Source organism: Centroberyx gerrardi, chromosome 7 (assembly GCF_048128805.1).
Source record: "Centroberyx gerrardi isolate f3 chromosome 7, fCenGer3.hap1.cur.20231027, whole genome shotgun sequence".
Taxonomy (NCBI): Eukaryota; Metazoa; Chordata; class Actinopteri; order Beryciformes; family Berycidae; genus Centroberyx; species Centroberyx gerrardi.
Window position 1 is genome coordinate 11,010,276 of NC_136003.1, and position 26,446 is coordinate 11,036,721.

Here is a 26,446-nt window from a genome sequence, read left to right on the forward strand (position 1 = left end):
AGGATTTCTGCATGGGCTTACTGTGGTGATTTCCTTGTTGTGTGTGTGGGCGTGTGTGAGTCAGTCCCTGCATGATGGATGAGGCTGGCCGGACCCTCGTTTAGTTCTGTACTCTTAATTCTGCCCCAGTCTGGTCGTGAATGAATGACAGCCACCTGCATCCACTGGTACAACATATCCCCCTCTGCCACCTCCACCTTCAGTCAATCAGCAAGCTGAATGGATACTGATGGAGCCGATTTAACCTGCATCAGTCGTGCCTCTTATTCAATCAACAACCTGTGTTGTCCCTGGCGTTGCTATAACCTCTGTGTGTCTGAAGTTGATTTTGATCCCGTGTTTTGCATGATGTGAGTCACCTTTATTAATCAGCGGGCAGTTTTCTTTGAGTTGTCACTTCTGCATGTGTTCTGTTGTACTTCAGTAGCGGTGTTAGGCTGTAGCGAGTCATGTATCAACTGCATGGTGGGCCAGCAGCGGAGTCTGTAAAGCCTGTCTCTCTCTGTTTATAGTGCATGGGCTTGACGAGACAAAGGGCTGATGTAGGCCAAATGGTGGCCTTGTGTTTATACATACATTCTTTCAACCGAGGAGAAAAGGGCTGGACATTTCTTTTTGAGGCAATGCTTTCTGGCGATTCTCCTTTCTTGTAGATCTTGCTGCAGTAACTCTTGCTTTAATTTGGTCATATCATTTCAGAGTTTGTTGAACTGTTTTCAGAGAGATGATGGGGAAAAATGAAACTGGAGAGATCATGTATCTGTATTATAATTCAGAAACTCTGAAATATAGGCCTACTGTATGCTATGGTTTTACATAAACATTTTACCAGTATTGAGTGTGACTATACAATTTCTGTTATTGCTATCCACTGGCATGGGGTCTTAGTTGATGTAGCCTAAGTGTGCATGGTTGGTATTTTAGTATGGTTTTCTCATGTAGCCTGAGGCAGTACTGCAGACAGTTGGATGTTTTTTTTCTTGCATGTCTATTTTTTACATCAGCTATTTTGTTGAATTCGTTTTGGTGATGGGACTGTTAAATTTTAGTTGTTCAGTTGGCATGAAATCAATTGCACCTGGGTGTCTCATAGCCTTGCAAACACTCATGGAAATAGGGTTGAATAGTTTAATTTTTAGTTTTCAAAATGTTTTTTTCTTTCAACCTTGTCCATCTTTAAAGATGCAGGCTGTACTTAACTTGAGTGCTGACATTTCTTATTCTTGGTGCATGCCAATGGGAGTTTGGTAGTTTTTCTCATAGCTTAACTATCCATAGTGTGCATGTATGTAGCCTATATAATAGAAATAGAATTGTTGTTCTTAAAGTTATACTGTACTTCTCTTTGTCTGGAATAAAACTCTGCGCTTTGAAGAAGTCAGTTTCCTGTGCGCTTCCAATGTATCCATGTAAGTGGCCCAACTACAATTCACTTTGTGTCTACCTGCTTTCTGTGATCTCATCTCATCTCCAGTAGCTCTATATATAGACTATAGAGTCCTATAGACCTATATATAGGTATGACAATGACCTTTGGTGTGTATCTTAGTATGCACTCACAAACATACACACCTCCATGCATCTCTACCCATCCATGGCTGTCTCTGTGTTTGTGTGTATGTCCTCATCAACTGCTCTAGAAATGATGCAGAATTAGGTTTATGTGGCCAAGCAGTCCTTGGTCGTAACATTTGTCTGTCATTGGCATTAACATTTTGTCTCTCATTGACTTGTGGCACTTAGATAGGATACCCCAAAAAGCAACCCATTTCTGTCTTGTGTAGTCACATATTTCATTATTAAGCAACACTGACTGGCTGTACTGAAAGTGCATTAGGCTACCATTCACTAACTCCTGCTCTAAGTTTGTGTGTTTGTGGTTGGTATGTGTGGTTGGAGTGTTATGGGAAGTGATGGCTCCTCCGCAGCGCAGAGTTTTAGTCAGACGCTTGAATGCAATAGTTTAGACTAGCCGAGGTGTGGGTGTGTGTGTGTGTGTCACAAGTGGTGCAGCTCTGCATGCGTCTGTCTCATCAGTGGGGAGCTACTAGAGAGAAAAGTCCTTGTTATGAACCACGTGCGTTATCACCACTGCATGGATGTGTGTGATGAAAAGGATGAGAAGAAGTCGTCCCGTGGTCCTGCATGGCTGACCATGCACGTTCTCACCCACCAACACTGCGGTCAGACACTCCTCAATGGGACACAATTTGCTGAACTCCGAGCCTTCACCTCGCCATATCACCTTTGCCTGGGACTTTAGTTAGTTACTTCAGTTATTTTCACAAACAAACCCTATCAGCCTTTATTATCATTGTATTCAGTGGTATCATTCCAATTGAGACCATGTTTGAAATGCTAAAAATGCGATTCTGAGTTAATGGATTTGAGATGGACTGAGGTGAAGGCTTGCCAGTGCTTTGTGTCCTAGTTTCGTAGATGACGACTCCCCAGAAAGGGCTGTATGTCATTTCCTGGGTCTAGCTTTGGATTTGGCCAGGATCTTGTTCTGTTATAGGCTGCATGATGTGCCACAGAAAAAGGTTGATCCATGAATGAAATGTTGTGACTACGTGTGAGTATCCATGTGTGTTTGCACAGTACATGTGTGAATCTGAAGAGGTTGAAAGAAAAGGGGAAAGAGAGTTTGCACTTTGCCCTTTCCAACCCTCTGTCTTTCTGTTTTCTAGACTTTTCCACTTTCTCTTCCTCGTCCCTCCATTCTCTTCTTGCCAGTCAAGTTTGTCTTTATTTTTTCCACCACTGTCCAACCCTTGTCCACGCTGCCTTCTTTATGACCGAAATAGTCCCTTGCTTTGTCTTTTGTCTATGTGCACCTCTGCTAAAATGCTATAGCCGTCATTATGTATTTTCTTTGACATTAACCTTTAACTTTAACACCCTTCCTCGCCATTATCTCTATCTGCCTCTTTATTGTTTTGCTTTTTGTTTTCTTTGTTTTTTGTTTTTGTTTTTGTTACTTTATTGTACAACCTGAAATGTTCTTTTGTGGTGACTGGTAAAACCAGTGGAAATTATAGCCTTTCTATCCATGGCCATTTATCAAATAAACACTGTTCTCTTGTGGCCTAACTTTACCACCTAAGAATGAATCCTTTCTCGCAACATTTAACCAGAATACCTCTGCTTGTCCTCTTGACTGTGGTAGACCCATTTCCAGACACCGTTAAACCAATCTTTGCTACTCTTCTGCTCTTATGATAGAGGGTGGTGTGCATTTGTCCCCGCTCCTCTGACTTCCTTTCAAGGTGTTCCAATTAGCTGCATTTTTAGTCCCCTGCATACAGTAGGATAATGTGTGGGTTAAGGCAAGGTTGCCCCTTATCTCCATTCCCCTTTACCGTAGCTTTGGTTCTAAAGAGCACCGAATCTCTTCCTGTCACCGGCACCGATTGTTGAAACGATGCTCAGAGCTCTGTTTAGCATTTGAGAATTAGCATTCTCTCTTCCTTTCTCTCTCTTTCTTCTTTCTCTTATATTCTGTTCTGAACTATAACACTGCTGCTATCACTTTTTTATTTCACATGGGGGGAGGGGGGTATTTAGCTCTCTTTTGTTTCTAGGATTATTTGTTCCTTTATTTATTATATTTTTTCTGTTTCCCTGACGACTTCTGTGTGTTGTTGTCAGTCTCCACGGTAACCACACGCTGTTTCTACGGCAACGGTAAGTTGTGTACAAACAACATCTATCACTGAACTGATCCCCTTCCCACCCCACCCCTGAAATGGGCATTAGATACCATGTAATATCCACTATATTGTTACAGTAGTCATTTTTGTGTTCTTATTTACCAATTGATTTTAGAGTGACAAGCACAGGCCCGCACTGTATAATGCCCTTGCTCTATGCCCCCGAAAGCTATTGATATCATGTAATTTTACGGCACACAATACAGCACCAAACAGGCACACAACCAGACAGACACAGCATCCTCGACAGACTGGATCCTTTAGTAATAATATTTTCTCCCCATGCCCGCCCCCCCCCACCATCTCATTAACACCTCACTGGGAATGACCGAATGTAATCACCCTCCTCTCTGCAATGACACGGCTGTCCACAATCCATCTGATTAATTCTCCATTGGACTCAATGTACAGTATTCATTTTCTTGATTAACGATAATCAACAGGAATGATATGAAGCTTTGGGCTTTGTCGCTGCCTACAGTTGCTTTGAGTGAATGTAGACCCCGAGCTGCAGGGCAAATGACGCTGCTCCGATTTTGAGTTCCTTTGTTTCATTGACCTGTCTGCATTTAGCATAGTCTACACTGGATGAATGTTAGCCAATTGGATACAGTGTACATTTGAAAAATGTTAGCTAAGTGGGTCTCAAATTCAAGGAAAGAATGACTCTAGGCAGTGAGCTAATGTTAAAATGTTTAACATGTGGCTAGCCAGCATCCTGGCACGCCATAATGCAGACAGTTGAAGGATGCCAAGACACTCAAAGAATTTCCAAATGTACTTTCCTTGAGAGCTCCCCTTCTACAAAAGATAGACTAGCGAGACCAGTTTTTCCCCTTCATTTGCAGTAACATTAAGTAATATAATTGTGTTGTTCATTGGGGTTCTTTTGTTAATTTATGTTAGAGTATAAATAGGTTCAGAAATTATGCCGCTCCAGATCTGTCCAGAAATCAAATCAGCCAGTGTTGTGCAACCATATGCATCTCTAAACCGATATGGGGTTTACCTCGCTGTTCTTTGGGTCTCTCTTTTATGCTGCCATTTTGTTTTTTCTCTTTTGGTTTGGTTTGGTTTGGTTTTCCTGTAGTGGATTGTCTGTGTATTAGTAGTTGTAGTAGTAATAGTAGTAGTAGTGTACTGGTCTTAGTTTGTGACACACAGTTCTAATGCCTGGCAGAGTGTCTCATGTTTATTTTGTTTCTCTCCTTTTTTGGGAATGAGGATTGCTCTTCTCTCTCTATCTCTCTCTCTTCCTCCCTCCATCCTTTGGTGCTCTGTCTCTCAACCCCCCACATATAATGAGATTTTCAGGAGAATGGTCACCAAATCTAATTGCTTTATTTGAATGACGCACCTTGGTATTTAATTTTTCGTTTTGAACAGTAATCGTTTATCAGTTGTTTATTTGGTGTTGCTTATGTAGACAAACTGTTTCTCCCTTTTTCTCTCTCTCTCTCTCTCTTCACTCCATCTTTATGTTCCCCTGTTTTTGTATATGGACTGGCTCTGTCTCTGTACTTCTCACCTGCATCCCTCTCTCCCAACTTACCCGTCCCATCTCCGTCTCTTATGTGTTTGATGTGGGAGTGCTGCGATTGTTTTGATTGGTCTCTATGCTGCATCCGAGGCTTGCTGATTGGCTGAATTTTTACTTTTTTTGGTTCGTTACTCTCACTCTTGGTCATGTGATGCGCCCATATTTGGCTGCGTGTAATTTCTGTGTTATACGATTATTAATTTTGTCAAACAAATGTTTTTGCACCCCCTCTTTCTCTCCCTCTCCCTTGTTGTGTTTTTGGTTTTGTTTTTGAATATTTCTTTTTAGGTATGTAAACCCCACAAGTTTGGTTTCATATGGAAATGTGATTTCATTTTGTCCAGTTCTGTTGGTCAGGCTGGACTGGGAGGGCAAAGGTGGGATGAGAAAGGTTGAATGTCTTATTAATCATTAACACTTTCAGATTTGCCTTCCACGTTGGTCTCTGTTGATTTGCATGTCTTCCTGTCAGAAAGATTGATTCAATTCCATTAATTGCCCTCGACACGCACACAGGAATACACACACAGACACACGATTTCCCACCGTTCACATAGGGTAAATTCTTCATTATCACCCACCGTTAACACTCAAGATAGAAGTTCACCAAAGTCTTGATTGAGTTCTGCTGTGATATAAAAAAAAAAAACCAGTTGGCATTAATTTGATTCGTCAACTTGATTTATATTTCAAAATGTCTGCACTCAGACACCCGCGGACAGTTACGTCAGATAGCTAGCCAGGCTAGGCTAATTGAATCACTCGCCACTGACCTTCTCATTTGCAATGAGGGAAAAATGAGGTAAATCTCATTTCCATTTGAATGAAGCCCCGGCCGATAAAGAACATGACTCAGTGAGAGGGGCAATACGAATCGCAGTATAGGCCATAATGGCCTACTAAATGGGACCACAGTGTGCGTGCACACACAAACACACTCATTCTTTACTGACCCAGTCCCTCTTCTCTCCCCTCCACTGTCACACACGCACATACTCACTCTCCTAGCTCCCCTCAGCTAGCCAAAAGGTCATTAATCTTCAGCTTGCCACACAGTCAGATGTAGAGCTTCAACAGCACACTCAGACAGTATGGGTTATTACAGAGAGCTACAATCTCCTTCTCTTAAAGCCCATCAAAGGAAGATAGGGATAGATCAAGGGACTGGAGTATGAGCCTTTGAAGCTCAGAGAGGAGATTATCAGCCATCTTGGATTGAAAAGCCTAAGCATTAGAATGAAATGTCAGCCAGCGTGCACAAAACACACACACGCCTGACAAATGCACAATACCTCCACCTGTGCATGCCAAAAAAGTACAGCTCAGTTCCCCCTGCTGTGACTTGCCTGTGTACCTCTGCGTACATCTCTCTCTCTCTCTCTCTCTCTCGCTCTCGCTCTCTCTCTCTCTCTCTCTCTCTCTCTCTCTCTAGCTCTTGCTCTCTCTTTCTCTCTCTCTCGCTCTCTCTCTCTCTCTCTCATGCTCTCTCTCTCCCTCTCTCTCTAGTCACAGTAGGGGCATAAACAATGTCACCCATGGCAGCCTTCATATCTCTCCAGAATGAATCACCAAATCTCTACTGGGCAACTCTGTTTTTTAATTGCATGATGACTAAGAATCCCCCTAACAACCCCCCACCCACACATACACAAACACAGACACACACACACACACACACACACACACACAAGCACACACACACGTACACACATCATCACATCACCATTGAAGGAGTTGGCAGCCATGTCAGGGATAGAATTCTGTTCACATTGATTCTACTATTAAAGGATAATACCTGTGTTTTTTGTTTGTTTGCTGTTTTTTCAAAGTTTATGCTGATCGTCTAGTTTGCCCCTCTACATTACATTATTCCTGCTGGTGTCTGCACACAGTCAGCTTAGGAGATATCAGGACTTGTTTTCAGAAGAAGCCATTTGCTGCCATTCATTCTTGTACAGTATGAAAAATAAATTCCACAGACTCAAAATTTGCCTGAGATAGATTATCCATCACAGTTAACATGAAGCCTTAATTTGGTTTAGTCAAAGTTCCTGTTTTATAGTTATGTCATTGAGTGTTTTCATATCAGTGCGCACATTATGTAACGCTCTGCTTACCGTCAATCACCTGACACCCACAGGGAGAAATTGAAGTCTCCACCAGGAAATAATCCTGCAAAAACATGTCACCTTACAATTTTTACTACTGATTTTATTGTCACATCCATGTCCTTTTATTTAGGGTGTCTTTGTTAGCTGGGGCAGCAGTTAATTTCAAGCTAGCTAAATGACAAAAAATTAGTAAATGTCAAAAAATCTAATTACTTGCATTGCAAAATGATTGGGGAAATGTAAACTAGACGTAGGCAGCGGTAAATGGGCTGTAACTCTAAATGACACCGGTATTCTCCTTTAATGATCCAGCAACAGTAGATGAACACAGACACTAACATTGTCTGCCTTAGTGTATACAAACCTTAGACATATACATAGAAATGGAGCCAAGCACACAACCACCATCCCACCGGCACATAGTGGCAGGCTTGTTGGATGTAAATTCACTGTGAAAATATCAGCTTTGGATTTGTGATATTGACCTATATGTGTGAGTATGTGTGTTACTTTAGTTTCCTTTTTTTTGTTTTTTTGTGTCTGTGCCTTTGACCGTCTGTTCCTCCATCCCCAGGTGAATAACGCCACCGCCAGGGTGATGACTAACAAGAAAATGGTCAGTCCTTACCCTAACGGAGAGGCCCTCAGCACACTGCCTTATGGTAACAACCACACTGACACACTCTAACAAGAACAACATGAACAGCGGCCCGCCTAATTCAGTACAGCACAGATACACAGGGAGAGAAAGAGCTAGGCAGGGGGGAAAAACATAGTAAAACAGATAGCATTGTTTGCTGCTTGTAGATTCCCTTGGAGACCATGTACTTTTAGATTGTCAGCAAACCAATTTCATTCATTTTTTAAGCTGACACTCATCCAGAGCAACTTACAATGAGTGCAGAAGAGTAAGGTCAAATTCTTAGGGCACCAAAATTACAAGTAAACACTATTATGGACTGCAGCGATCAGAGGTGTCATGATAATATTCCTGCGACCATAAAATGATCAATAGAGAAGCACAATAGCTTGGGGGAAAAAAACAACAAAATAATAAGAGCTAAGATAGAGAGCGGCTATGTCCACTATCAACAGACTGTATAGTGGTACGGGTTAATAACTTTGTAGTTCGAACAAGCATAAAGAAAGACCGATAACATCGCTAATGAGTGTTAGTGTCTGAAAGTAGCCTAACATTTTGCACAAGAGCCGTTAAGTATCAGCCATTGCTATCAGGTGTCATCCGCTGAGCGAACACTCCCTGTAAAGTCACTGGAAACCTGACACTGTTCACTTTGCATTGTTTCCAGTGGTGGTATACCAGGAGCTTTCTGCAACTAGATTGACCTAGATTCACTCCTTGATCGCTGATGCATGTATTCTTTATATGTTTTCCATTGTATAAAATGCAGATATCATGAGAGGATATGGTTTTTCAATGTTTGGCTATCCACTCCCATTTATTTTAATGTGAGATTACTGTTTTTCTGCTTTGACTTCTGATTACATTCCATTCATGAATGTTCCTGCTGTAAATAGCTGGTCAAGCATCAGTATTCTCAATGCCAACGCTGAAGGCCCTTTCTGCGTGTTGCTTCCCAGTAACTGTGCTATAACTGTGAATGACAATTATAATGTTGTCATGTGAAGTAGTTGTATTTAACGACACCAGGCTATGTCCAAGTACAGCGGGGCATACAGCAGCCTATATTCCCTGTAACCTACCCCTACTAACTGTTGCTCCCCTCCTGTCTCTCTGGCGATCAGCGGGCTGGAAGTTGAGCCCCATGGTGGGGGCCATGTACGGACCAGAGCTCTATGCAGGTAAAGCCAGGCTCTATCTCCTTTATTGTCCATGCAGTCACACTAAAAAGGCCTACTTTAAATTACAGTCACACTCAAATCTTTAATTTATATTAATGCGCTGCTTGCCTAGCACTTCCCTTCACTGGCACTTTTTATTGATATCAAGCCCTCAAGGCCATAGTCGCATTGTTCCTTTTTCTCTTTGCTCTCTCTTGTTCTCCTTTAATTCATTTTCGGCCTCCCTCTCTCCCCATTTTTTTCCCTCCCTTTTCTTTTCTCTTCCTACCTGCATCGGTATCTTTCCTTCCCTTCTAAACTCCCCACCTTCCCTCCCTCCCTCCCATTGTCTACCTCCTTTCCCCGTCCTTCCTTTTTTGCCTCTCTCCCCCACCCCCATCCCTCGCCCTCTCCTGCTTACCTTTGTTCTCCCCCCTCTCTTCCTCCCTTCCTCCACTTCTCCTCCTCCAGTCCCAGGGTTTCCCTACCCTTCGGCGGCAGCAGCAGCCACCACAGCAGCAGCAGCGTTTCGCGGTGCCCACCTCAGGGGCCGAGGCCGGCCCGTCTACAGCGCTGTGCGGGCCGCCGTGCCTCAGCCTGCCATCCCCGCCTACCCGGGGTAAGAAACATACAGCCTTCTATAAACAGGAATCATTCACCTCATGCTTTGTAGCTGCACTCGAGCTACGCACAATAATAATAAAGTGTTTTATGTGTTTACTGTATATAAAGAAAAAGGATAGGTGATTGATTTGTTTAGAAAAACACACACACAAAGTAGTACTTCATTTGTCAATATAGTTTGAGTCTGCTCAAGTGCCTTGTAAATACAGCACAGCACACCTCCTGAATGCCATTTTCATCATTTTCCAATTTATATTTGACCAGGTTTCCATATAATACAGCTGCGCTCATACAATTCTCATGTTCAAACATTATTCGCACTTCACTCTCTTCAACAGTCCAAACTGGCACATAGTCAGTCAGTTCGCGAGCTATTCGCTAGACTATAACACGCTGACGGGATTGCGCCATTGAAGGTTCATTTGCATAAACACACAGATACCACCATCAATAGATTTGCATAAACACACAGATACCACATTCAGTCATTATGCATACGCAGTCACCCTGCACACAGATTTGCTACAAATTATTCATGTTTACTGTGATCTGTTTTTTTTTTTTTGTGTACTGTGCATGCCGTTGTTGCTGGGCTGTGCTGATTGGCTAATGGGGTTGTGACTGCTGTGATATTCAGATCAAAGCAGAAGTTGATTGGTTAATGGCCTTGTGGCTGCTTACTGTGATGACATTCAAATTAAGCTAAACAGGATGAAATTGGGTGCTGCAGGAATTACCCTTTCCATATCTGCTCCACTATTGGCCCTAAAAACCTAATAAAAAGTACTTCACTTCTCAAGGATCATTTCCTCATAAAAAAAAAAAAACTATTTCAAGTGGCCTTTACTGTCTTGATTTTCCTGTAGCAGGGGAACAATAGCAGTTTATGGTTTCAATTCAGTTCAATGCTAGTCAATGAACTTTATCTATTTGCCCCATGAGTCCATTGTTGCCATGCATAACGGTGTTGGATGGTTTTTGGTTGCAGTTGTGGAGCATAAATGGAAGTTGTATTTCCTCTGCATGCTGCATGGGTGTGAAATAACTTCTATCTCTCTTTCTCTCTCTCTCCTTCTCTCCCTCTCTCTCTTACCTCTCTTTTTGCTGTGTTGTGACCTTCATCCACTCTGGTTTGGGACTGTGCACCTCTCCATTTGCACCCCCCCTCCCACACTCCCCCATCCCTCTCCATCCATCTCTCCCCCTTCTCTTTCACCTTTTCCTGCCTTTCTGTTCCCCCTTTGTCTCCTCCTGCTCTTCCTCCTCCTCCCTCTGTCTCTGTGTGACCTCCTCCTCTCTCAGCGTGGTGTATCAGGATGGGTTTTACGGAGCTGCGGACCTATACGTAAGTAAACTCACCTCCCACCAACAACTCTCTCTGTCCCTCCCCTCACGGCTTTTCTCCTCCTCTCTTTTCCTCTGGGGGTGATTCTGCATGTGCGTCCGGTCATGCGCTGCACAGAGCTGCCCCACCCCACAGGTGAATGAGCCCAACCGGTCAAAAGCACAACACACCCCTTAATGAATTAACCCCAAGATCCTGACCATACAAGGATGTGATTGTTCTGATAAGCCTTGTTTTCCCCTCAGGATTTTTTTCTGTTGTGCTGATAATGTCCCTGATTGTACGGTTTCATCACAGCTAGGGTGAAAAGACGTGATGTTGGTTTCAAAAATAACAAAAAAAGAGGGTGGGTAAATCTCGGTGATGAAGGGATAGAGGGTTTCAAACACCACTACAAAGGCCGCTCTGTGGGCGGATGCGGCAGCGTGCGTCAGTGTACGAGCGTGTGTGTATGAATAAGTGTGTGTGTGTGTGTGTGTGTATCCAGGTTGACAACGGTTGTTTCTGTTCTCTCTATAGACTAGTGTTTCAGGACTCAGTCCTTAGTCCCAGATTGCCTCAGGTAGGGTCAACTCAACACCAAACCCACAGTGTGCATTGTTTTACTTTACTACCTCCTTTGGTCTTATGAATCATCTTCTGATCTGATCTGGAACATGTTGTCTTTTAGTTGTTCGAAAATGACCGCTGCTTTGAATTTATTTTTTTCTACTAACTCACTGAAATGTGCACTTTTCGATTGTGGGGAAGGGGCTTGTTTGTTTGTTTGTTCACTAAACTACTAAATTGAGTGTTTTATTTTTTTACCAGTTTGTTCAAAAGAGAACCTGGTCTCTTCAATTTGTCTGGGTAGCTAGTTATAAAAAACAACATCCATCCTTATTTTGTTCTCATGTTGGCAAGAATAGCATTAGACCCACATGTCAAAAATGGCGGCATTGTCCTGAAAAAGTAAAATAATCAGTTGACAGCATCATTCATTCAAATTGGACACCGCCATGGTAATGATGCCAAACTATAGGTTTCTTTCATCATTCTTTTAAAATTGGAGGCTACCATTTCTCAGCAAGGTCTAGTCAATGTTAGCCTGGGGTGAGAGATGTTCTGAACTCCTTTGCCCTGAGGGGCTGATGTTGAAATGGAGAACACGGTCTCTTCCTGAATTATACCCCCCACAACTCCCTCCCAGGATGGTTATTGACGCATGTGCCGATCAACTGCTGCATGCAGACATCTTACTGCTCTATCCCTCTCTCCCTCCTCTCCCAGATCCTCCACTCACCCAGAAGCCTCGCTCTTCCCCTAATTCCCCATTCTCTCTGTCCTCCTCCCTCCCTCTTTCTCTCTCCTCCTCTTCATGTCCTGCAGGCGTCTAGGAGAATGCTTGGTTGTTCTGTTCTGTTTTGCTCTGCTCTGTTCTGATCAGGTCCAAATGCAGTGGTGTTGTGTTTTTAAAGAGGTTTGCATTGTAATTTGGGGCATGCATGCAGTCTCAATGCCAGGAGGTGATTTTAGTGTCAGTATAGGCTTGTGTGGGTGTGTTTGTGTGTGTGATCCTTTTTTTCCTCCCCTTCACCATTTCCTTTTGTCTGTCCTCTAAATCCATGTGAAACAACACAAATGATAATAACAAATACTGTTTTTAGCATAAAAAATGTCTCTACTGGAACCTTAGTATCCTCTAGTATCCGCTATCCATTGTAGATGTCCTCTTGACATTTCCATCCACTACTTGAATACTTCTAAATCTGTTTTGATAAGACAGTGAGGCCTCTATATTTCCCCAACTCAGTGAACACTTTGTCTTGCACTGTTTTTACCTCCCCTCTGCCGTAGTGGTAATAATGCAATCTAACTCAACCTCGACAGTCCAATTTTCTCTCTCTGTCTCACTGATGAAGCGTACTCGTCCCACATCCCCCCCCCCTCCTGCCTCTACCTCCTCCTGCCTCTACCTCCTCCTTTCCCCGCACAGAAATGCAATGTACTGACATATATTTTATTTGTGAATATTTTTAATATACAGGTTTGGGAAATATATTTAAGGAATCTATTTAGTTTTTCCTAATACAAGGAAATAAATGTATGTATGTACAGTATATACACAGTATATATTCCCTCCATATGTATTTTTTACAAACTAATAGTTTCATAGATATATAATATACAGTAATTATAGTTTTAATATGTACACAATCAAATTTTAAAATAACCAAAAGGGAGTATTAAAATACATTTTTTTGGAAGATGGTTGAAAATATACACACATATACAGTATGTACAGTATATCTGTGAAATAAATGTCAGTGTATTGTATCTCTGTGCGGGTCCCCTTCTCAGTCATGCACCCTAACCCAGGTGTGTGTTCTCCCTCAGTGGCACGGTCAGTTAGCTCCATAACCTGTGTGTGTGTGTGTGTGTGTGTGTGTCTGTCTCCAGGGAGGCTACCCTGCTGCCGCTGCCGCCGCCGCCTATCGCTATGCCCAGCCTGCGGCCGTAACCGGAGCAACTGCTGCAGCTGCCGCCTACAGCGACAGGTGAGGTCAACCCAGGACACGCACACACACACACACACACACACACACACACACACAAACAAACAAACAAACAAACAAACAGACTGCTGGAAGAATGCATCCACACGCCTCACTGTACGCCAGAGCTGCTGAGATACAGACTGTGTAGATGGTCTTGTGTCATAAACACTCACATCCCCTGTGGGTTTCAGTAAGGAGTTTAGCCAGAAGATTCAGTTCTGACTTTGAATGAAACTGAGTCACAGCAGTCACATTGGCAGATCTACAGCACACAGTTGATTGACTGGTTGAAGGTAATCCAAGGAGGAATCCAGGGTCCCAGGGTGAAAACGATACGCTATGGTTCCATGATAACAGAGAAAACAGGTAGTAGAACGAATGGGGATGAACATAAGACATAAGAGTGTCATCACAAATTGCACTAATCAATCATTTATTGCAATAGTATGTGAAAATATTAATGTTCAATAGCCCAATATTAATAAATAGATAATGAATGGAGTGGATAAGATAAAGCCATGGTGAAACCCAGTAAGGCTTCAAGGCCTAGTCCTAAATGTAACCATGAAAATGTAATCCTGTAGCAGAGAAAATGATAACATGGTGCATAAGCTGTAGTTGACTGTTAACATAATCAGGGAGCTAAATTAATAGAATTAATATTATGCTGAATTATTAGAACAGTATGCAAACGACTTGGCCTCAGTAATAAACCTAAATATCTAGAGAAATGGAAAAACATCAAAACCAATTACGGAAATTTCATTCATTCCAAATGTGATGGAAATTGTCACATATGAAACGAGATGAAATCGCAGAGATGAATTCTGATAATCAATTGAGAACAACAACAAACAATAACTTCTTTAAACTGCTACCAATCATAATTTGATGCGTGGAGAGGTTTCTGAGGAGCCATACAGCGGCAACGCACCCTGACACATTTTATGCCTTCAGGATGGTTGGCCATAGGAAATTCGGAACAGAATGAATTTCCATATCAACCAACAACAAAGTGCAAACTTACCATGAAGAGAGACAAAGCGTACATTTTTAGTGCAAGTTGTCATATTTGTACAAAGTCCAATTCACTGATTTCTGTGTGATGTTCTTGTGTTGGCAGTTACGGCCGGGTGTACACTACAGACCCCTACCACGCTTTAGCCCCAGCTGCTGCTGCGTACGGAGTGGGAGCCATGGTGAGAAAACTGACACAGCCTCTCTGCACAACACCCAGCTCGGAACAGAAATCCCCCAGTATTTTTTAAGGAATGCGAGAAGTCCAATTTGCATAATACTCATTCTTTATTGAGAGGAAGACAGAGTAGGGGAGGACACAGGAGGGAAAGCTCTGGCAGGATTTGATCCCAGACCAGCAGGCGTTATGACTTTACAGAGGTGGAAGTCATACCTGCTGCACCAATGTTTCTTAACCTACGGTTCGGGATCCAAGATGGGCTGCAGTTTGAGCACTGGGAATAGTGTTTTCAAATTATTATACAAACAGATGTTAATAAAAGTGTTATTTATGAGTGCATATGTAGTATAACTATCTGAACGCTAGATGTCAAGATGTGCTTCGAGTCCCTCTTAGGATATCTTCATATTTCAGTTAACCCTAATTCATAACCTTAGTTCAGACTAGAGATGGTGGTAGAAGGTTATCCTCCATTTCAAGAAAAAAAAAGAAAAAAAGAAAATCACTATTTTTCTCAAGCAATGTTTTCACCGGACAAAAGCAATATACGGCTGTAGCTTTGTTTTTGTAATATACGACTCTGTTTTCTTTCTGTCTCTTTCAGGCTAGTTTATACCGGGCGGGATACAGTCGGTTTGCTCCTTACTAAAACCACAAATCACACCGCAGGAATTCCACATCGCTCCAAAACCCCTTTTCAAGCTCTTTGTTTGGCAGGAGCTCCCCTCCATTTTTCTGCGGGCGGACGATAGTGACAACTCATGTGTTTTATTGGCGAGAGAGGTCATTGCCACATCATCAACTCAAACTCAGTTTCTGTGCTGTTCTGTCTGCCGGTGACACGGATACAATGAAAAACTGCCAGTAGAGTCTCCCACGTAAAAAAAAAAAAGCTGGAGGATGCTACTTCGAAGGCACAATTTAGGAGGGTTACATTTAGAAACACTATCGGACATGGAGGGAGAGAGACCGCTGTTCACCTGTGTGATCCTGCACACTACAAACCTTTCTTCCTAAAAGTCTGTGCAGTCATATCCACTGCCCTACGTTACCTAATCAGACCTATACGCGCAGTCACACTCAGCACCCGATCTACGGTTTTCTCCACGTTTTCCCTTACTGTCGGCCTGCACAGATAGACCTGCCACGACACAGCATTACTAGCCTGAAAAATAAGGTACTTTAATTTTGTCTTGACACACTACATTGACGAAAAAGCCACCCCCTCTACAGCAGAGACGTCCCTCTGGTTTAGCGTGGTGGCATAATAGCGACGAGAAAGCGAAATAAACTTGGACTGCTCAATATGGAAATTTTTTTTTTTTTTTTTTTTGTTTTGGAACGTTGGAATACTGAACATTCAGCCGGCGCTACGGGAGACGTCTGACTGACAGAAACCACTGTTGCCCCGGTAACAACAGACCATCAACAACATGGCATGGGGGAAATCCTTTTTTTTTTTTGTCCTCTTTCCAGCATCTCACAACTTTCCCCAAGTGTAAAAGGAAACAAAAGAAAACAAAACAAAAAAACTGACGCTAAAAAAAAAGTATACAAAAAGTGTGAAAATGACAAGGAAAAAAGAAACAAGTGACTTGTTTTTCTGCATTACCTCAGTTTTTCTTTTTTCTATTTTGTTTTGCTGCCATTGAAAAGAATTTGCGTAGAAATGTCTTTATATAACTATTATATATAACGTGGACGCAATGAAACTGTCCATTATTATCAGTGCTATAGTCATTATTTTCACATTGTCCTCTTATTGCTGGTCTATAAGTATTACATTTATTACTGTTATTGCAACTACAGTGACAACACTAAGATGGAGTGTTCAATCCGCCTGTATGCATTTCAGCTATGAATTGACTTTATATCTCCCTCTTGAGACTTCAGTGCGCCGCACCTCACCGGCTGATCCCAGGTCAGCTCGCGTTCCTTATCTGCTCGTAGTGCTTCTTCGAAGACTCAATACATTTCCTGCTATCTACTAAACTGTCAGACATTCCGACTGTAGCGGTGATTGAACGGGTCAGACGGACGAGGAACCACAGAATACGAATGAACTAGATTTAGCAGACCAGATTTGAACCGGGAACACCCACATGGGAAACTAATCATCCACCAGGCAGCCAAATGGGAATCCCTCCTGGCCAATGGAGATATTTATGCCTACAGGCTTCAGGCAGAGCTGCTGGAGTCTGATCTCAACTCAGCAGAACAGTAGATCCCATTAGAACAACCCAGATTAGAATACAGTGGAGCCCGGAAAAGCTAGGAGATTGCATCCACATTAACACTGTTGTCAAGTAAGGAGAACGTCTTAGAAGATTCTTAGTAATGAACAAAGCAGTTTTCTATTCATGTTCATTATTTTCAGTGTGAACAGGACACTAAATCCCCCCTCACTAGCTGGACGCTCTGTTCTCCACATTATGTTGCAATCTTAACCCAACTCCCTCCTGGTTCTCTTTGGGGAATGTTCTAGGCAGTCCAAATTATTTCAGTCCCCTCCTTACCGGTCTGTTTGAAGGTATAGTAACGGGACTGGCAAGCAAACCATGTATAGACCAAGTCTCTGTCCTATGTATTATATCTCCATATACTCTCACTATGTTATTATTGCTATTGTTTGTCTTTTTGGTTCCAAAGATTCTCTGAAGAAAGCACATTTTTTGGTCAAGACGTATTACATTTTATTCATGGTTGATTTTTTTGCCTTTACTTTAGTTCTCGTTATAATGTTTTTTTTTAATTTGTGGGTTAAAGATGTATTTTTCTAGTTTGCCTCAGCAAGGTGTTTTGATAAGCAATCTGGGAAATGCCATTGAAGCAGGAGCTACAGAGGACTGAGAAAAAGACATGTTTAAAGTGTGTAGCAACAACTTCAACAAATTGGAGTCCTGAACTGCAACCGAAAGAACCCTGAATTTTACTCGGTTGCAGTTCAGCCCCCTTAACAGATTTATAGGCTTTTGAAGATGCCGTAGAAGGCGAGGTGTTTACTGCAGATGAGGGAAATCACAGTGGGTGGACAGCGGCGGGCTGCGCGGCCGCGTAAAGCGCGCAGCCACGAGGGACGCATTGAAAGTCAGAGGCAGACGGAGAGGATAGTTTGACATGCATTTTGCCAGTAGGGCCAAATCAGAGCTTGAACAGAAGGCAAAGCAAATTGGGAAAACTTCCACACAATGTCAAAAGGGCCCTCCAGCCCAGCAGTGGCCACCTTTGAACAATAGAATAGTGTGTGTGGGCGGGTAGTCGAGGGACGTTGTGGCGGTGGTGGTGAAGGTGAGGAGCTGAGTCATTAATCATTAGCTGACAGGATTACAACGTTCCCCACCGTTTTTTTTCAGGGGGTACAGTACACTCAGTGGGCACCCAGGGTGGGGCATACCATAACAAGAGGAGAGCTGACGTTTTCTATGATCATGATACACTTTGCAGTAGGTGTTCCAATGAGTATTTATGATGAGATCATGAGGAATCATTACCATGTTTTTGTTTTGTTTTTTTGTTGTCTTTTTCTTTTTCCTTACAAGTATTATCAGACGTGTCGCTATGCATGCTTTTGTGAGAAAGGCAGGGTGTCAGAGAGACCTTTCATTTGTGCATGAATTCAAATCATAGTGCTGGAAGGAGGAAGACGAGGTGGAGGACGGGGCGTTGGAGGAGGAGCGGGAAGGAAAACGAATTTTGGCGGAGGAGGTTATGTGATACGAGGTGACAGGAGTGACAGGGGAGCTCAGTAATGGTCCAGTAGAGAGCGTCTGGGTGGGGAGGGGAGAGGAGAGGCGAGCGGCCCGCAGTCGCTTTATGTAAAGCCGCAGCCCATTCAGCTGGCTTTAATAACCTGGGTTATCTCTGCTCTGCGCCTCTGTGGCCGTCGTGGTAATCACCAGTCATATCAAACGCCCAAAGTTTAATTTGAATTGTCGGACCCCCTGCGGTTTTCTTTTATAATGAAAATAAAAATCAAAGTAACTGATGATGATGATGGCAGCAGCGGTCCGCCCGGTGACGATTTGGCCTTAAGCCTCTCTATCAAAAGGGGTGAACCGGTTCTCTCTAGAAACGAGGCTGGTGTTTGGTTGAGCACAAGACGAGCCCGCTCTGGCAGCAGCAGCAGCGGCTTCGAGGCTGGCACAGAGCGGTGTGAACCTGCCCACACAGATGCTCCTTTAGGAACAGCTTCACCTCGCTCGGCCCGCTGGCAGAGGTGAAGCTGTTCGGGTGCTGTAACCGTTATCGAGCGGCGGCTACGGGGCAGCGGCGGCGACTCCCGCGCGGTTGCTTTTGCTCGTGGTGTTTTGTGAAGTGAGCCCGTGTTTATATGGACGGCTGCAGAGTAGCTGCAGAGGTGGAGCTGGGACAGCAAGCAAGCAAAAGCAAAAAGGATGTCCTCAGCTCGGCCCGGCCCGACTCCCAGCCCCCCTGACCTCTGACCCCGACTCCCCGCACTGTGCTCAAGTCAACCCAGTGGGAGTTTTTGTACAGGGATTTAATAAATGGGTTTCAATTGCATGTGGATTTTTATTTTTTATTTTTTTTTCTCACATGCTCATCATTGCTATAAAAAAAGCTCATTTATCCAAGTGATTTTTTTTTTGTTCGTTTTTTCAATAAGTGACTTGTGTATTTTCTCACCATGTTTTATTTTGCCATCCTCGTGTCTGCCTTCTGTTTATTCCCTTCATTGTTATTATTGAATGTATATAATACATAAACTGTTTGGTTTTTATACTGGTCTGTGAGTGGTTATTCTCTGATCGACTGTTCTATGCTTTTCTCCAGTTTTGTGTGTTATACAATGTAGGCCAAGCACTCAGAACTAGTGATTATCAGGTGGTGATAGAGCACATTCCCAGATAACGTTTACTAATTTTGGAACTGGCAACAATGTATTATTTCATTCCTCTGATTGTCTGAGTCTTATCTTTTTTTCTTTCCAGTGGTCGTCTGGCTGGTAGGAGGTTATGCAATCAAGAGAGGAAATGCTTTAAATAGTGGGGAAGAAAGTAGTTCAATAATAGAACAATTTATTTTTTGTAAAACTGCAAATCAAAAATGGTTATATCATCTAAAGTATATTTTTAAAGAATAAAATAAGAGGAATATAGTCCCCTTTTGATTAGTAGCCAAGAACTGCTTGTGAGACTAACCAGAAACTTTTCTCTTCAGTGTGCAGTAGGCGAGATAGCTGCTGTGAATGAGATGATTGATGGTGGCAACAATTGCACACGATTAATGCCGCTCCGCCGGGTAGCACTGGTTTTAACTCTGGCTTGTATTCCTCCAGACTAACTCTACTGTACGATAAGCTCTCCTCCTCTGCCGAGCCACCTCCAACTTTCTCATTGTTGCTGAGGGAAAAAATCTGGAACAATCTTTAATTGCATCTGGAGTTAATGGCCGTAAATGGGTTGGATGTGGCGGAAACCTCATATCCCTGCTAATTGTTCTAATGCACAAGAGGCCAATTGCCAATTTGATGGCATGCTCTCTCACAGTAATTGAAGTCGGAGTAATTGAAAGAATAGATTGAAGACCGTCTGATAAGTGGGGAAGTGTGAAGATTGCATCCACTGGAGTGAAGAATTGACCTCACTGGCTGACTGAGTCACGCACTATTGGAAGGGAAAAAAAACAACCAGCGTGGAAGTGCAGAACAACCATTCCATCACAAATTCACTCGTCTATCTGTGTGTTGGGTGGATTTTCAGAAAGTTTACAGGGTAAGATAACTCAGGTGTGTTCTCCTCTACAGAACAAACGGTTCAAGTTTAAGAAACTGTTATTTTGTAAACACATTACACTTAGGTCACACCTTCGAAATCAAGTTATGCAGTAAGCTAGGCTACTAGAGGCCGTGTTCAGTGATTTTAGAACAGCTAAAAGGCATTGTTTAATTGTTTAATGATACTACTACTACTTCTAATAATAGGCCTAATGGTTATATAATAGTTCTTCAATAGTAGCTAAAGAAAGTGGTTGCTAAGCGACACACGAGCACCGGTATGAGATGATTTTCGGTTGGCGCATTAATATTAAATTGACTGTTATGCGGCCACAGCTGTGCGCATTTGTCAGTCACGTTTGCAACGGCTGTAAACGTGACTCAGGCAGTCAGAGCTGAGGACCGGAGCTGCCCGTTTTTTCACCATAATCTTACAAACAATCTTCTGAGACACATTTTTCATCTTCTCCTCTCATCCACCCTGAGCAGCTCAGCCTCGCTGTGGCACAGGCACAGCTCGCCAGTGCCGGTGGTTTGATACGCCTCAACATTGCCCCCTAGTGGTTCCAGTGTTGAACTGCCACACGGCTCCCACTGTAATTTCAGCCTACAATTTACAGCAGGCGCCCGGAGGCATAGCACTGATTCTGGATGAGAGAGTAATTGGCCTTTGGTGTGCCATCTGTGCAGTTTGTGTGTGGGAGAAACAAAGGTTGAGCTTTGAAAAGATAACAAACAAATATGTGCTTTTATCCATGAACCTTTTATTGATAACGCTTGTCAGGAGCATGTAGTATAAAAAAATCATTAGAATATGTATTATTGAAAAAGGGTATAACTTGTATACCTTATATCTTTTTATGTACATTAAAACAAATCCATCCTTTATGGATAGATTACTGTACTGCACCCACAGAGCCCAGCAGCCGGAACTTTGAATATGAAGATGTTAATCAATGATGGCACAAGTCTCCCACTGTGGTGACAGGGCTCCTCTCCTCTCCTCCTCTCCTCCTCCTCTCCTCTCCTCCTCACACATGCCTCTGCTCTGCTCAGCAGTTTGGCACCTTCAGAGTGACAGCTTCACGCCTCCTCCATAACCTCAGGGCTATTATATACCATCTCAGAGCAGCACTCGATGTGCACACGCACACACACACACACACACACACACACACCCATCACAGACACTCACATCCCCCTAAGAGTTTGTGATGTGGATCTCCGGACAGAAGAAAGCTGGACTATCTGAATCCAGCCTCGCTGATGACACTTAAGTAGATGATTCATACTGTTCACTCTTTTTTCTTTTTCTTTTTTTTTTTTGCAGACAGTGGATTTTATATCCTCCGGTCAGAGTTGAAATAACATTTCTTATATCCTAAACAAAAATAGTTACATTTGCACAAGAAAATAAAACATAGCAGAGCTTCAAAAACATTTTTTTTTGGTGCCAAGTACATTAAGTACATGGTAGTGCAGGAGTTGGGTCAGCCTCGGCTTTGTCTTTGGTATCTGTCAGTTTGTGTGTGTATGTGTGTGTGTGTGTGTTTGTGCACAACCTGTGCATGCGTGTATGTGTGTGTGGGCAACGGAGCGCAGATAGGAAAATCAGAGTGATTTTAATCAGAGAGGCCGCGTCCATAATATTCATCATAAGGTTCCCTGATGTTGGTGGTCTGGGGGCGAGGGATGGTGTAATCTTTGTCAGGGTCGATTTCCTGAAACACACACAGATACATACAATCACACATTCATCATGTCAGTGCAATTAATACCAGTGATAAACTGCGCTTTCATTAACCTTTCAATATGACTTAGCCATAATTGCCTCCAGTAGTAAAAGGTCACGGCCCTTAATTACGGAATATGTGAAGTTAGATTGTTAATCCTAATGGCTTATTACTCACTGTCATGGAGAATCCAGACTCGTACGGCGATCGCAGCGCTGGGTCGGTTCTCCCGCCTGGAGGGAGACACATGATACAGTTAGCTAATTATTGGTTCATTATATACTGTTCATCATAAAGGCCCACAGCGAGGGCTGAGCTGACTGATAGTGGGATTCACTTCACAATGCTGGAGAGAGGCTCCTTATTCATTTTGGCTGGCAGAGTTATGATTCAACATAAAGAATGTCCCAAGGCCGATCGATGAATCTCTGTCAATTTGGCCTCTGGTGTCCTTTGCTAGCCAGCCTCAGCCTAAACTATCATTTTTTTCCATTTTGTTTATCTGTGTAGAAGGGATGGGACTTAGAGATTTTAGCTGTATTATTATTAGCTAGCTCTGCCAAGCCTAGTTTAGTACCTCTCCATAGGCCCCCTTTCAAATGACAGCTACTGAGAAGTTTGGCTAAAAGTGCTTCTGTGTTCCTCCTCCAGTTCTCACCTCTCCTGTCCGCTCCATCGTTCTCAAAGCTTCCGTTTTCCCTTCCTTCCTTCTGGCTGCCCAGTCCTGGAATATCAGCGTTGGGGCTGGTCCAGCCGGCGAAGCTGAGAGGGCCCTCCTTCGACTTGGCCTCGCCCCTGCAGAGGAAGGCCACCTGGGCCAGGCCGTGCCCCAGCAGCAGCACCCAGCCGTTGGCCACCAAGGCCACGCTGAGCACCGGGTCGTCCCACTTCGGCCGGCGGCCCATCTCCGGGTTCCCCCTGGTGAGCAGAGCGATCCACACCACCCAGATGCAGGCGGAGAGCAGCAGGGTGAGGCAGAGCAGCGTGGCGCGGACCTGGCCGTGCCGGTGGCCGCCGCCCGTGTAGCTGTAGCTGTAGGTGAAGCAGGAGCGGCACAGGCAGCGCAGGGAGAGCAGCAGGCCCGCGGCCAGCAGGCACAGCACGTAGATCAGCAGCATGACGAACTCGCCCTGGCTGTACTCGCACGCTTTGGCGTCCCGGACCAGCACGATGATCAGCCACTCGGCGGCGATGACCACCTGCACGGCGAAGAGCCCCAGGGCGAGGGCTGGCTCCCCCCAGCCCCGGGCCACGGCGAAGCCCAGCTGGGCCAGGCAGCGGGCCAGCAGGCAGGAGAAGGCCAGGGAGAAGAGCACCCCGAACAGGAAGAGCCGGGTGGGGCAGGTCTGGGGGGTGAGGCGGATGATGAAGGCGAAGGTGATGGCGAAGATCCCGGCCGTGGCGAGCAGGAATAAAGACATGCTGGCCACCGTGCCGCCGGCGGCGCTCTGCTGGCGCCGGGACGAGACGCAAGCCCACAGTCTCCAGAACAGAAGGCCGACCAGGAGACAAGCGCTGACCACGAAGCCCAGAGAGGCCAAGCTCTCCAGCACGATGCCCCACGCCGACTCACGGTCACACAGGTAGATGTAGGCCGGGTCCAGCCCCGCCTCGCAGCCTGGCACGGCATCCTGGGAAGTGGAGTTTGAGGAATTGCCGGGTAGGGGAGAGGAAGCGGTGGAGGCGTTGGTTGTGGGAGTGGGAGAGCTGCTGTTGGCAGTCTGTGTCGTCTGGCATAGACAGGGGAGAGGGATATAGAGCAGCAGAAGGAGGAGGAACAGGGATTTGTGCTTCTGGGAGGAAAAGGCCATCCTCGTTCTAGTAATCCACCTGAGGATAAAGTCCTTCCTTTTAAGTGTCCTTTAATATGGATCCTTTGATGCGGCGGGATCTTTGTCTCCTGAAACGAGCAGCACATTTCAGCATAAAACATTTCGCATGTATTTCTGACTGCGGCGCCATCAAAGCGCCTCAAATAGAGCCGTGCATTACAGCCAGGTACAAGTTTCCCAAAATATGTTAACGCGTCACTTTGACTGACAGTGCAAAACCGGCGGGATGAAATGGAAAACAGGATCGCATGAAGGTCACAGCGAGGAAGAGAGGCGGGGGAGAGGAGGAGGGAGAAAGGTTCTGAGTCGACTGACAGCGAGAGCGAGGGAGCGGGCGGAGGGGGAGCGCGTCAACATGCCAGAACAAGGTGGAGAAGTGTGTGAGCAAGGGATAACAGCGGAGGAATAACAAACGCAACATCAAGGTGAAGCCGGGACAGAGGCGGCGTAATAGGCATGAAAGGTAACTTCGCTCTTCTGCTGCATCAGCTCGTAAAAAGCTGCGGTGGAACCAGGAGACAGAGGGAGATGCACAGATAGTGGCAACCAAACACTATGTGGGGGTTGGGGTTAATATAGAGATTGGAGGAGAGAGAGGAGGCAGAGATATACACTCCTGATAGCTGATTGTCACTTCCTCCAGCTCATAACAAAGCCCTTGTTTCAATGTCAGAGATACAAAGATGACCTTTAATGGGCTTATCATTGGACAAATATGACCCAGGCCCTGAACTTAGCCCTAACGCCAGCATTCGTTTGTATAGCTGGTCAGGAGATCATACAGTGGCTGAAAGATTTATAAGAAAAAACAGATGAGTATCTGGAAAGGATATGATTGTAAGAGATTATTTACATCTTCATGTAAGGGCATGGGGGTTTGGATCAGTTGACTTGAATATGGGATGAACAAAAGTCCTATATTGAAGCGATCAACTTTATTTTATGAGCTTGATTGTTGGTACGGTTCAGTGAAATGATTATTAACCAGCTGATACCGCAAAGTAAACCATGATGGTGAGACCGCAACTGATAATAAGTAAACAGAGCCTAAATTCCAGAAATATTAGTGTAACCCTGCTCTAAGCAAGATAGCGATGAAGGTTCAGAGCTTTCCAGTAGAAGTCTGTAGCCAAAACTAAACCAAAACGAGTCAAGCCATATTTCACATTAAGAGGCCCATCTCACAAGCCTGGCCCAGCCTTTGTCAAGGAGCTGACTTACCTTTTTATCCTGGGTGATGTAAGTCGACACAGCGTCCTGATTCCACCTCTCACTCCCGCTCCAAAACTCTGCACTTTTCACTCGTTTGACTGGAAGTGCGGCGATAAACTCTCCGCTGGCGCTTCGGTGGCCGCTAACCTGAGTGTGTAGCCATGCACCTCCTATCTTGAGGATGTGCCCATATCTCTGACCGCCCGAGGTAACAGGAAGAGCGCGGGATGAGGAAGAGGGGGGCGAGAGAGAGAGAGATTGAGCCAATGGGTTGTGAAGCGAGAGGAGAGGATTGTTTTCGCTGCTCTTCAGATTTACATCAACAGGTTGGGCAAGAGCAGAGAAACCTGCACCCCTACTCATACTTTCCTTTCAGACCCCTCCTGCCTCTCTCTCTCTCTCTCTCTCTCTCTCTCTCTCTCTCTCTCTCTCTCTGTCCCTCCCTATCAGACTATAGGTGGGGCTGAAACACCTGGAGGCGATGGAACACACACACACACACACACACACACACACGCAGGGAGGGAGAGAGAAACAAAAGTCCACACCTCCATGGATTTGAATCCCACTTCCTTTAACCTCCTAAGCAGTGCACACTTTATCTGGAGTATCATATTGGATTTCAGCTTCCAGCTCATTCCAATGTGGAGATATGGAATGGAAATCGCATGCTTAGAAACGGTGTGCAACAAGTTGAGGTGACTTGGATGGGGAGGGAGTGGAGCTGAGTCCTGCTGACTCAGCCCGATGTCACCAGGATCACAGTGCAGGACTGGTGAAGCAGCAGTCACATTAGTTACTGGGAAGCCACAGCCCCAAAGTGTTGCTGTAGCTTTAGGGTGAGTTGCACCGGGACTAGAGAATGCTTTCCACTGTTGCCTTGTACAAGCCCATACGTAACACCTCAGCTCATGCCTGTACAAGTATGGAGTTTATAGGGTGTGTTCAGTTGGAGACAGAAGAGGAAAGTCACTCAGTTTTACAGGTAAAGAACACAGAGGGATAGCTCTGTATCTGTATGATGAACAGCAAACTTGTTGGCAGCAAGAGGGGAATATAACTTA

General features: G+C 44.3%; 2 protein-coding genes across 7 annotated transcripts in view; one reads left to right on the forward strand and one right to left on the reverse strand.

The window, feature by feature from the left end:
- The window catches only part of LOC139913839 (RNA binding protein fox-1 homolog 2-like), a 44,694-nt gene extending 25,085 nt beyond the window's left edge, over window positions 1–19,609 (forward strand). For 3 of the 6 annotated variants that reach the window (XM_071901974.2, XM_071901977.2, XM_071901978.2), the window contains 7 exons: window positions 7,939–8,026; window positions 9,132–9,188; window positions 9,639–9,786; window positions 11,094–11,136; window positions 13,576–13,673; window positions 14,797–14,872; window positions 15,476–19,609. In XM_071901974.2, the coding sequence (XP_071758075.1) occupies window positions 7,939–8,026; window positions 9,132–9,188; window positions 9,639–9,786; window positions 11,094–11,136; window positions 13,576–13,673; window positions 14,797–14,872; window positions 15,476–15,520 (555 nt within the window). In that variant the 3' untranslated portion in view covers window positions 15,521–19,609. Of the gene's footprint in view, window positions 1–7,938; window positions 8,027–9,131; window positions 9,189–9,638; window positions 9,787–10,428; window positions 10,853–11,093; window positions 11,137–11,655; window positions 11,699–13,575; window positions 13,674–14,796; window positions 14,873–15,475 lie in introns of those variants that run through there. The other 3 variants (XR_013504977.1, XM_071901975.2, XM_071901976.2) reach the window with 3 other exon arrangements.
- A 1,747-nt stretch (window positions 19,610–21,356) lies between these two features.
- Window positions 21,357–25,757, reverse strand: LOC139913867 (G-protein coupled receptor family C group 5 member D). Its single transcript, XM_071902025.2, has 4 exons — window positions 25,392–25,757; window positions 22,997–24,238; window positions 22,516–22,571; window positions 21,357–22,326 (listed from the first exon to the last, which is right to left on the reverse strand). Exons 2-4 carry the CDS (start codon window positions 24,147–24,149, stop codon window positions 22,228–22,230), a joined length of 1,308 nt encoding a protein of 435 aa, XP_071758126.1. The 5' UTR covers window positions 24,150–24,238; window positions 25,392–25,757; the 3' UTR covers window positions 21,357–22,227.
- Window positions 25,758–26,446: the final 689 nt, after the last annotated feature.